Source organism: Otolemur garnettii, unplaced genomic scaffold, assembly GCF_000181295.1.
Source record: "Otolemur garnettii isolate 467f Iridium unplaced genomic scaffold, OtoGar3 scaffold00194, whole genome shotgun sequence".
Classification (NCBI taxonomy): domain Eukaryota; kingdom Metazoa; phylum Chordata; class Mammalia; order Primates; family Galagidae; genus Otolemur; species Otolemur garnettii.
The window spans coordinates 1,144,107-1,155,433 of record NW_003852589.1 but is presented as its reverse complement, the minus strand read 5'-3'; the positions used below and the strand labels follow the sequence as shown (position 1 = coordinate 1,155,433).

Below are 11,327 nucleotides of genomic sequence, written 5' to 3'. Positions count from 1 at the left end.
CACACACATATCCTCTCCACATGGTACAGAGACCCACGGAGGAAACCTGGACACACACATATCCTGTCCACGTGGTACAGAGACCCACGGGGAAAACCTGGACACACACATATCCTCTCCTTATGGTACAGAGACCCGGGGAGGAAACCTGGCCACGCACATATCCTCTCCTTATGGTACAGAGACCCGTGGGGGAAACCTGGCCACACACATATCCTCTCCTCATGGTACAGAGACCCACGGGGAAACCTGGCCACACACATATCCTCTCCTCATGGTACAGAGACCCACGGAGGAAACCTGTCCACACACATATCCTCTCCACATGGTGCAGAGACTGTGGAGGAAACCTGGCCAGGCGTGTGTATGACAGAGGCTTTGAGGATGTCTCAGAACCTGGGCCTGGAGGAAGTCCAAGTGACAGGTGGTTCAAGACCCATAGCAGGCCCATAAGAGGGTGGTCAGCCAGCTAACCAGAAAGGAGAAGCCTCCATGGTGCCCTGTAGATGGGTGTGGTTAGAGAGTTAACGTCAACAGATTAAGACCACTGTAGCCTTGATTTTCTCAGTCCAGTGGGAGACAGAACTGGGAGCAAAGTTGCAGGGCAGCAATGGGGTTATATGTCATTCTTGGAAGAGTGAGGCAAGGATCTGCCTAATGGAGCGTGAGGGTCTCTGACCAGGTCCCCAGAGAGGAGGATTTGGCAGTGGCTCCTTCCACATGGGCCACTGGGGTGAGTCCATGGCTGAGCATAGAAGGCGGCCTTGAGGAGGTCAGGGGCCCAGTCTAAGTCTCAGTTCCCCTGTGGAATGGAACTCAGCTGTGGGGGATGCAGCCTCATGGGTGGAGGTGCTAGACACAGCGACTGTCTCCAACGGCACCTGCCAGCTGCACCTCCAGTCCACCTGGCCTGGCAGTAGTGGAAAGGGCTGGGAGCACAGCCTCTGTCAGCCACAGAGAGTGCCTTCCAAGCTGGCCCCAGCCGCAGTAGGAGGAAGCCAGGATGCAGAGTGAGGGGCAAATGGGAGGCAGCAGCTGGCAGCAAGACACCAGCGGCTCTGGGGCTGTGCCCAAAGGAGACACATATTCCCACAGGACCCACCTCCCTTGAGGTTCTCCCCAGGAAGGTGGGGGGATGACGTAAGCCACAGGAAAGGAGGATGGCGGAGCTGGAGTCCAAGAGTGGTGGGCAGTCTGCCCTGGGCTTTAGCCTCTTCTCTCAGACCACCCTTCCCAGCTGGTGACTCTAGTCAGGTGGAGATAGCACCTGAGGCCTGGAGGACACTGCATCATCCCCAAATCCTGAGATAGCAGTTGGGGTGGGGCAGGTCCCTGCCACCCTGTCACCCCCATGCCCTGTGCCCTTTCCAGAGGCCCTACTCCCCTGGCTTTCCACCCAGCAACCACCTGGCTGTCCCAGGGCCCAGCACCTCCAGCCAGGTCCTCCCACTGCCAAGACACTGGGCATAGAACAACCAAGAACATGGCTGAGTCCTTTAAATAGACTGTTTTGGGCCCACTTGGGGAGGGCAGTGCAACCCAGAACCAGCGGCGCTTTAAGGAAAGGCCTCTGCGCCTGTGCTCCCAACCCCCCTGCCCACTTTCCTGCCTGTGTCCCTTTGCAGCACTCAGACCTGCTGTGAGGAGGGGGAAAGAAATTGAACCCAAAGCCCTCTTTTCCCCCTGTGCCTGGACCCACTGAGCCAAGGCTGGCCAGGGTGCCTGTGCAGGACCCCCTTAATGGTAGCCAGGGAAGCAGGAGAGTGGCAGGGGGTGGACCAGGGCTGGTGCTGTCGCCTGTGCCCAGTAGGCCATCCTCATCCCCACAGGCCCAGCTCATCGCACAGTCCATCGGCCAGGCCTTCAGCGTGGCCTACCAGGAGTTCCTGCGAGCCAACGGCATTAATCCTGAGGACCTGAGCCAGAAGGAGTATAGCGACATCATTAACACCCAGGAGATGTACAACGATGACCTCATCCACTTCTCCAACTCGGAGAACTGCAAGGAGGTGAGACCTGAGGCTCCAGGGCCCTGGCGGCAGACAGCCGGTGTGTCCTGCCCCCACCTCCAAGCCAGTGATCCTGTGTAAAATGAAGTGTTTGTGATCCATGTTAATGACCTTGAAAATGTACCTTTTAGTGCTGCAATTATACTGTCAGCCAGGGGCCAGCACCCAGAGAGAGTTTTGAAAAGCTTATGACATCTGTGACACAGGGGCCTTGGATGCTCTGGCAGGGGAGGCTGGAAGCTGCCTTAGCAGGTCTTGACATCTCTCCCCTCAGGTGTCTTTGCTAAGTTCTTCTGGGGCAGAGAAGCAAATATCCTGGGGGTGGTCTATACCTGGGCTGTTGGTTCAGGGAATGCCTGATTCTGTCTGCTTGTGGATGAATGAGTGAGTGAATGATCCCAGCTTCCTGCTGAATGCATGGCCAGCAGTTTTCTGAGACAGTGATCCTTGAGATTAAATAAAATAGACTTTTCTTAAACCAGAGCAAAGCTAGGGTCAGGATATGGGTCCTCTGTGGGTTTGGGGGCGGGGAGCAGGAGCCAAGCTTGGGGGGTCTGAGGCTGGGTATGGAAGGGGATGAAGTCTGCTTTGGGAGCCAGCATGGGGTAAGGCCAGGGGGTAGGCTGCAGGTGCCTGTCAGCTCAAGCCTTTTCCTGGTGGAGCTGAGACAGGTTTGGGTGCAGGGCAGTACCACGGGGCCGGGGTCGGGCTCCTGCTTCCCCTGGCAGAAGTCCTGGACTCCCACTACAGGCCCCTCTCACACTGCCGGCTCCCCCACAGCTGCAGCTGGAGAAGCACAAGGGCGAGATCCTGGGCGTGGTGGTTGTGGAGTCGGGCTGGGGCTCCATCCTCCCCACAGTGATCCTGGCAAACATGATGAATGGTGGCCCCGCCGCGCGCTCGGGGAAGCTGAGCATTGGTGACCAGATCATGTCCGTCAATGGCACCAGCCTGGTGGGGCTGCCCCTTGCCACCTGCCAAGGCATCATCAAGGTGGGTGTGCTGGGCCCGCTGCCCCGTGGCCACCCCGCCTGCCCCACTCTGTCCACATGGTCGTTCCCATTGACCCATTAGAGACCCACCTGGGGGGGACAGTTTGAACCCAAGACTGTACCACATGGCTGAGAACAGAGGAAGACCCAAGCTGCTCTGGGGATCTCACTGAGCCCGGGCCTGGGCCACACTGGCTCTGGCAAGGGGCTGAGGACCAGTGGTTACAGCTTGGCCCATTGTGCCTGGGACTATCCCAGGTTAGCACTGAAAGTCCTACTTCCACGAAGCCCGTTCAGTCCTGGCAGACTGGGAGGGCTGGTCACCCTGTTCAGTCCTGGCAGACTGGGAGAGCTGGTCACCCTGTTCAGTCCTGGCAGACTGGGAGGGCTGGTCACCCTGCCTGAGCCAGGTGGGGATATAGATTTCCTTAAGTAAGGGGGGCCACCTGATTGTCTGACCATGAGCTTATGGCCTTGGCCCAGAATTGTGACCTGTGGTGCTGCTGACAGCTGCGCCCGGCCTATCTCAGTGCAGCCCAGACCTTGTGTCTGACTCATAGAGCCTCACTGAGCCTGTCACCCCTGCCCTGCAGGATAGTCATCATGGAGGGCATTGGGTTTTGAGGAAGGTGTTCCCATGTCCTCCCATAGGAAGTTACACAATATTCAACATGGTGACAACCCCTTCTCAAGCTCCTGAGGGTGACCCCAGTGCCAGGAGCATAGTTCTCAGTGGTAGTTGGCACCTGGCTTCTGGCCCCTAAAGTGGGTGGAGTTTTGCCCAGGGCAGAGGGTGCACCAGAGCATGGTGGGTCACAGCGCACACTGCCTTGCTAGATACCTAGCAACACTCTTGAGGGTGGGGTGATGCTTTCCCGTCTGCACAGAGGGGACAGTGAGGCTGGGAGGTGACTGCCCACCTCACTCAGGGCACACCCGCTCTGCCAGCCTGACTCATCCTCAGCAGGGCCTGTGAGGGCTCAGCCCGTGACTCCCATCCCCATGCTCTGCAGGGCCTGAAGAACCAGACACAGGTGAAGCTCAACATTGTCAGCTGTCCCCCAGTCACCACTGTCCTCATCAAGCGGCCAGACCTCAAGTACCAACTGGGCTTCAGTGTGCAGAATGGAATTGTGAGTCCATCCTCCCATCCTGGGCTGCCTCCACTGTGGGTAGGGTCTGGGTGTGGGAAGCAGTTCCTGCCGATGGGCAGCATTTGACCAGTGAGCGAGCTGCCAGCAGCCAGGCCACACGGGCAGGAGTTTGGTGGCTCCCTGGGCTGGTCCTGGGTAGAAAGGGAGGACCAGGATGTGCCCACGGATTGAGTCCCTCAAGCCCGGCCCAGGCACCCTTGTCCAGTGGTGGCTGTCCCTTGCCTTGAAGGGGAGGTCAGCAGGCTTTCCCAGCCACTGTAACCTGGACACACAGCCAGTCGTGGCCTCAGACTCACTATGTCCACTCATTTGTTCATTTACTTATTCGTTTATTTGCTTATTCATTCTGCTGTTAGGAAGACATTTATGTATCAGGCTCTGTGCCAGTTACTAAAGAGTCAGGAGGACCCCACGGAGGAGGTGATCTGGGCTTGAGTGACTGCTGGTCTGGCCAAAAATACCTGCCCGTTCCCTAGGCCACAGGTCTTCAGTCCCAAGTTCCCACCCTCTCTTTAACCTGTGTTTGGCTGGTGTGAGTTCCATTTCCTAGGTTTTTCCTTCTCAAAGGTCCCAGGGGCAGAGATGTGTTCACTAAGAAGAGTACAAAAGGTAGCAGGGAGATTATGCGATGGGTCGGAAGTGCTGCAGAGGGGAGGCAGGAGGATGTGTATGCCCAGCCACAGTGGAAAGATAATGGGAGAACATTCTAGAAAGACAACTACAAATGAGACACAATTTTCCCCATTGTCACCTGGTGAAGCAGTGTGGTCCTGGGTATCGTCACAGGGCTTGGGCTTAAGGCCCTGTTGCTGTCCCTTCTAATGCAGGGCACCTTTGCAGCTAAAGCAAATGCTCCCAGATGTCCACATGCTGAGTTTATTTCTCTGTATGCCACAGTCTAATTTGGGGGGGGGGGGGGGTGCTTTGCTGCACAAAGCCACTCTGACCCCCGGGCTCTGCCCTTAGCTGGGTTTTAGAGGCCTGAGCCAGGTGCTGTGTGTCTGGGTGGAACTGAAGGAAGGCACAGACAGCTTAGAGGACCTTGCAGAGGTTTACAGGGCCAGGACACTTAAATGGCCCTTGTCATTTCTGCCCATATCTCAGTAGCCAAACAGCTCAGTCATGCACCCCAGAAAACACAGAAGAGCTGGGGAAGGTGATCTATCTGGTGCCGGGACTAAGAGGGACAGGGGCATCTAGTCTGTATCGGCCACACCTTCCTGGCTGTGTGACCTTGGGCAAGTCACTTAACCTTACTGGGTTCCCCCTCACCACACAAGTGCCCAGACAAGGTGCCTGTAGCCCACTGGAATTTTTTTCCTGGCTAGTGCACCTGCCCCAGGAGCTGGCAAATAACTGTTCTGGCCTGGTCCTGCCCTGCTGGGCTGCTCTGCACACAATGACGTGGGTACAGGTGGCCACCTCCACTTTTAGGGGCTATGTAGGAAATCTGCTGGGGCCTGTGTCTGCAGCTACCATGAGTGCCATGTGGATGGACTGGCAGGGCCTTCTGAGATACCCCCAACAGTGACCTGTCACCAGGACCTGCCTGTGTGCCTTCTACGCTGGCCCTGGGTCAGTAGTCAAAGACAATGATGGACTCAGTGACCCTGCAGCTCTGCAAGGAGGCCTGGATCCCAGCGTCTGGGGCTTTGTGTGAGTGTCCCCAGTGCTCTCTCTCCTCTGCTGAGCAGCCTTGTGGCCATACAGCCTTTCTCCCCTACATGGCAGTGGGGGAACTGGCTGTCTTGTTCCTGGATCCCCATCAGCTTAGGGGACATATGAGCCTGGGTCTTGGCCTTTACAGGGAAGTGTTGTTCACTGGGGCCTCCAGCACACTGTGGGACCTGCAGGAGGGGCTGGCATTCCCTGCCATGCAATGGCCCAAGGGACTGGGGCCTGTGAGCACAGCCCTGCCCAGGGTAGCCCTCATGCCCCATCTGTCCCCTGCCCCACACTACAAGCCCAGGAGGAACGTGGAGCTATTGAGGAAGCTGGGGTGCAGAGAGTTTTAGTGACCTGCTCTGGATCACACAGCAGTAGGCCGTGCAGAGGACTGATAGGAAACGGGGTGGAAGACACGAGGAAGGGAGGGGCTCTGGCTTTCGTTCTGTGAGGGCTAAATGAAAGGGAGTGGGAAGGAAGGAGATGCCAGCCCAGAGAAGCCATGGAAAGCCCAGGTGCAGGGCCGAGCCTGCTCTCCCAGAGACCAGGGGAATGTCTAGGGGTGGGACACAGGGACACGGAGAGGGCAGTGAAGAGGATGCTGTCCCTTCTGGGGGGTGGTGCAGGAGGCTGAGGCAGCAGGGTGGGCAGGGGACTTCTCAGAAGGTTGGGGTGGATTCAGGGTAGCAGCAGATTCAGGCTCCGTGGGGCCTGGGGCTGGGGCACAGTGAGTGTACAGTTCTGAAGGCAGATGCGGAAGAGTCGCACACTATCTCTTTGTCTGTGCCTCTGCCCAGAGGTCTGGGCTTCAAGTTCTCGGCAATGGTAAGGGCCCAGTCAGTGTGTCAGTGAACTTGAGGGGCAGCCTAGGGGCACCATGGTGGGTGAGGAGAGTCCATGGACCCCAGCCCTGCCCACTAAGGAGCATGGTTCAGCCCCAGGATTCCTAGAGGCCCCTGTGCTCATGGCTGCAAGGGCAGGTGGCCACCGAGAGGTGGAGCACACGGTGGCTCTCAGGGGCTTTCTCTCAAGTATGTGGTGGCTCACCCCGAGTGTGCCAGGGAGTGTTTTAGACAAAGCTAATGACTCTGCGTGGTTTTGTTCTCATTATGGTCCATCTCCCTAATGACCCAGAAAACGGCATGCAGGTGGCTGTGCAAATCAGTCATAATCTCTGCCTGGCTCTGCAGCCAGGAGTAAACACTGAGGCCTTCAAGTCACTGGATGCTGACACATCCTCTGTCCCTGACCCTGTGAGTGCCAGTGCCAATGGCAGGTGTTGGGCACCAAGAGACACAGGCTGCTGCTGTGACTGCCATCCCTGCAGGGCAGCTGCCATGCTGTCCCGGGCGGTGTCCAGCCATCGGCTGGGGCAGAGGAGAGCACCATGGGCCCCACAACTCACCTGGGGCCTTCAGGAAGGGGGAGCTCAGGAGGCCATCTCAGTCCCCCATGGTGTACTCAGGTCGGGACCAGTGGCCTCGAGATCCCTGAGCCTCAGTTTTCAGCCTACCTGTCCTCAACAGAGGGGCCTAGCCTGGCCCCTGTGGGCTCTTGCTGCTCTCTGGCCCTACAGTGGTGGGGTCCTTGCCTGGAGTCACTACTCCCAGGCCCCAGGCCCAGTGAAGTTCTCTTGAGTCTCCTGCCCTTGCTTGGCTCCCAGCCTAAAGCAGAAAAGGCCACAGGGCAACCTGTAAGCTGGCAGCTGGCCAGGCAGTGACTGAAGACTCCCCTCAGCCTGACCACATGGTGACCACAGTGGTGGAGGACGCCTGGCTAGAAAATGGCATTTGTCAGCTCTTGTGCAGACCATTGGGGTTTTCTGCCCACTGTGGAAACATTTCCTGTGGCAGATGGCAGGGTTTAGTCTCAGATGAAATATGTCCCAGTACTGGGGTGGTGCATGTGAGTCTGGCTGCTAGGCTGGGGTGGGGGCTCTGCACAGTTGGCTATGTTTGTGGCTGTGTGTGGCCCATGTGTTTGGGACAACTACATCTCCGACCCCCTGGGCACTAATCTTGTCCCAGGCCACAGCTGTTTAACTCTCCTAGGATGTCGAATAGAGCCTCTATAGTTCACCACCTCCCTACACTGACCACCTCATTAAGTCACCTAATTTTCATAGACTGGACATGCACCCTATGTCCGCATCAGCACAGTAGGCCCAGTTCCTTGTGCTGGCCACCTCCCTGTGTTGACCAGCTTGTTTACAGTCCCTTGGCGGTCACCTTGATACTGGATTTTTGACACTGGATTTCCAGGCTCTTAGTTTTGACGAATCGATGAATGAATCGACGGACCACAGGATCAAGAGTAGGTTAGGTTTTATTCAACAGGTGTTACAGCTCTCACAAAGAGCCAAACCTTGCAGAGCAGGATCAGCAGTAAGATAGGTTTTATACAAGTGTCACAGCTCTTACAAAGAGCCAAACCTCCTTGCATAGCAGGATGTAAGTGTTACAGCTCTTGCTCTTCTGCTCTCTCTCCCTCAGAGGTCTGTGGTGATCTGCCCCTAGGCTTTCTACTCAGGGGTTTATATAGGGGCAGTTGTCCAATGAGCTTTCAGGGCCTGAAATCAGACCAATCAGTTGCAGGTTTTGAAAATGGACCAATCAGGGATGCACTGGAGGAATCACAAGTGTCTTCCCCCGTTTGTGTCAGGTTCCTTTGGCTACTGGAGCCTCTAGTGGGGGACAGAAGCTTTCCTCACTTGCCTATGCTCCAGCCTGCTGGTTCCTCTGCCGGCTGCTGCCGCCAAGACAGAGGTGGCAGGTCCCCCAGCTCCACTCGGCTGAGCTGGCTGGGGCGCCACTTGTCTGGTATCAACCTCACAGAGGTTCTAATATAATTGTAATACACATACTGTGAAATTTACCATCTGAATCATGTTAAAGTCACAGCCCGGTGACATAAGTACAGTCACATTGTTTTGTAGCCATCACCACCATCCATCTCCAGGACTTTTTCATCTTCCCAAACTGAAACTCTGCACCCATGAAACACTGACCCCTGAACCCCAGCCCCCTCCTCCATTCTACTTTCTGTCTGTGGGAGTCCGACTCCTCTGGGCACCCTCACAGCAGTGGCATTGCTCAGTACTAGGCCTTCAGCACAGTGTCCTCCATGCTGTAGCCCATGTCAGAATCTCCTGCCTTTGAAAGGCTGGATCATACTGTGTTGTGTGTCTAGACCACATTGTGTTTATTTCGTAGTCTGTCAGGGACGTTGCTCCTGTGACGTGAGTGTGCAGGCGTCTTTCCCAGTCTGTCTAGTTTCATCACCACAGGTGCTTCCACACCCTCCAGTCCATCCATCTGGAGTCAGTTCTAGGACCCTGGAAATGGAAGCCCCCCAAGGGCAAGCCCATCCTACAGACCTAGGGCCTATCCAGGCCAGTTAGGGAGCGGTGATGTCTTCCATAATGTCACAGGTGAGGACTTGCCCTGAGGCTCCCACGGGGACACACTCACTACCCCTCACCAGAGCTTTGCACAATGCCTGTGTATCAGGGAGTGCGTTTATAGAGATTTGAAGCATTTGTGACTAGTGCAGAGGTTGACATGTTTATATTGAGGGTCCAGGACATCAATAACCAAGCGACAGAAGTGCACAAAGGCGCTGGTGGTAGCTTTAGTTGTGTCCAGGCAGCCAGTCTGTTCCTGCTGAGCCTGCAGGGAGCACTGGCCCCACTGGCAGCCACAGTTCCCCCGAGTCTCCCCATCTGAGAAGTTTGCCCACATCTGAGCTAGTTTTGCATAAGCGCCTTTTCCATTTTCAGCTTCATTACACCCCAAGTACAAACGCATTAGTTTGCAGACAAACCCTCAATGATCCAATTACCAGTCCTCCCAGATGGGTACTGCCTCTCTCTTCCCACATTCCTTTCGTGAAGTCCTTTCTCCTGAGAAGTGTGCCCCACTCAGAATGTGCCCTGATTCTTACTGGACGTGCCTCAGCTTGGTCCCTCAGTACCTCTTAAGCCCCTCTCCTATTCCTCTGCCAGCCTGTCCCCAGATTCCTTCCAATTCAGCCATGAGGTCCAAGTCAGTCCTACCAGCAGAGCCCTTTAAAGGCACAAACCCACATTCACCTTCTGCCTCTCCTTTCCTACCTGGATCCTCTTTTTTCGAATCTCCAACACTTGGAAGCCAGCAGCCACCAGGGATCTAGTCAAAATCACACTTTCTTTTTTTAAATTTTTTTTTTTAAAGACAGACTCTTACTATGTTGCCCTCGGTAGAGGCTGTGGCATCACAGCTAACAGCAACCTCCAACCTCCCAAGTAGCTGGGACTACAGGCGCATGCCACAGCACCCAGATAAAAATCATACTTTCTAAGAAATGTCTTGTCCTTGGGCCAGGCCTTCCTGAAGCACCTTTTTCTGGATCTTCAAAGAACCCCCAATGTTTGACATAAAATGCCCATTAGTCGCCTGGGGGTGGGGGTGAATAACGGCGAGTCCTGAATGCCTGTGTGGAGCATTTGCCGGCCCGGTCAGCAGAGACTTCATTGGATACAGCAGGTGTTCCCCTTTTCTGGACATAGTAGCCAAGGAAAGGCTGCTTCTCCCTCCCTGCCCTGCCCAGCCCAGCCCAGCCCATTGGGCTTAAGTCCTGGCTTCTGGCCTGGTGACCAAGCCCAGTTTGGCAGAAGTCTAGGTGGCCATGTAACTGGAACTGTGACATTGGTCTGCACCCGTGTCTCCAGCCAAACCAGAAAGAGCATCTCATTCCAGAAAGGGAGGGACCCTGAGTACTGGGAGGGATGGACAGCAGCCATCATGCCAGGACCCCCAACATGTATGTGATCAGTTTGGAAAGGCCTGTGGAGTTTGTGACAAGGTGAAACTCAAATGACAGGCATCCTGTGGTGGGGGCCTTAAGATGGGGGACAAGAGAGACCTCCAGACTTGCTCCAGGGGCTGCTGCCTGTCCTATCCCTGGTGCTAAGGCGGAGCCATCTGGGGCAGTCAGAGCCCCATGGAGGGAGCAGCCTGGGGCCAGAAGGGGGGAAGGTGTTCCCTGCAGGGCAGCTGGAAGAGTCTCCTGTGAGGCAGAGCCTTCCACGGAATGACAGGAACCGCCATGTGTGTGTGTGAGAAGCGTGAGAAGGGGCCGGCTCGCTGGCCGGGATCCCCCCACTTGCACCTAAGTGACATTTCCATGTGTGTGAGTGAGAAGGGGATCCCCCTACTTGCACCTAAGTGACATTTCCGTGTGTGTGAGTGAGAAGGGGATCCCCCACTTGCACCTAAGTGACATTTCCACATGTGTGAGTGAGAAGGGGCCGGCTCATCAGCTGGGATCCCCCCCACTTGCACCTAAGTGACTTTTCCGTGTGTGTGTGTTTGTATGTGTGTGTGTGTGAGAGAGAGAGAGAGAGAGAGAGAGAGAGAGAGAAGGGGCCAGCTCGCTGGCTGGGATTCCCCTCCTTGCACCTAAGTGACATTTCCAGGTGTGTGAGTAAGAAGGGGCCGGCTTGCTGGCTGGGATTCCCCTCCTTGCAC

At 55.9% G+C, this 11,327-nt stretch overlaps 1 protein-coding gene across 1 annotated transcript in view; it reads left to right on the top strand.

Annotated features, from left to right (window-relative positions):
* APBA2 (amyloid beta precursor protein binding family A member 2) overlaps window positions 1–11,327 on the top strand; it is a 64,598-nt gene that overhangs the window by 48,927 nt on the left and 4,344 nt on the right. Inside the window, exons 8-10 of the mRNA XM_003801014.1 lie at window positions 1,830–2,009; window positions 2,790–3,002; window positions 4,015–4,134. Coding sequence (XP_003801062.1) covers window positions 1,830–2,009; window positions 2,790–3,002; window positions 4,015–4,134 — 513 coding nt within the window. The remainder of the gene's footprint in view (window positions 1–1,829; window positions 2,010–2,789; window positions 3,003–4,014; window positions 4,135–11,327) is intronic.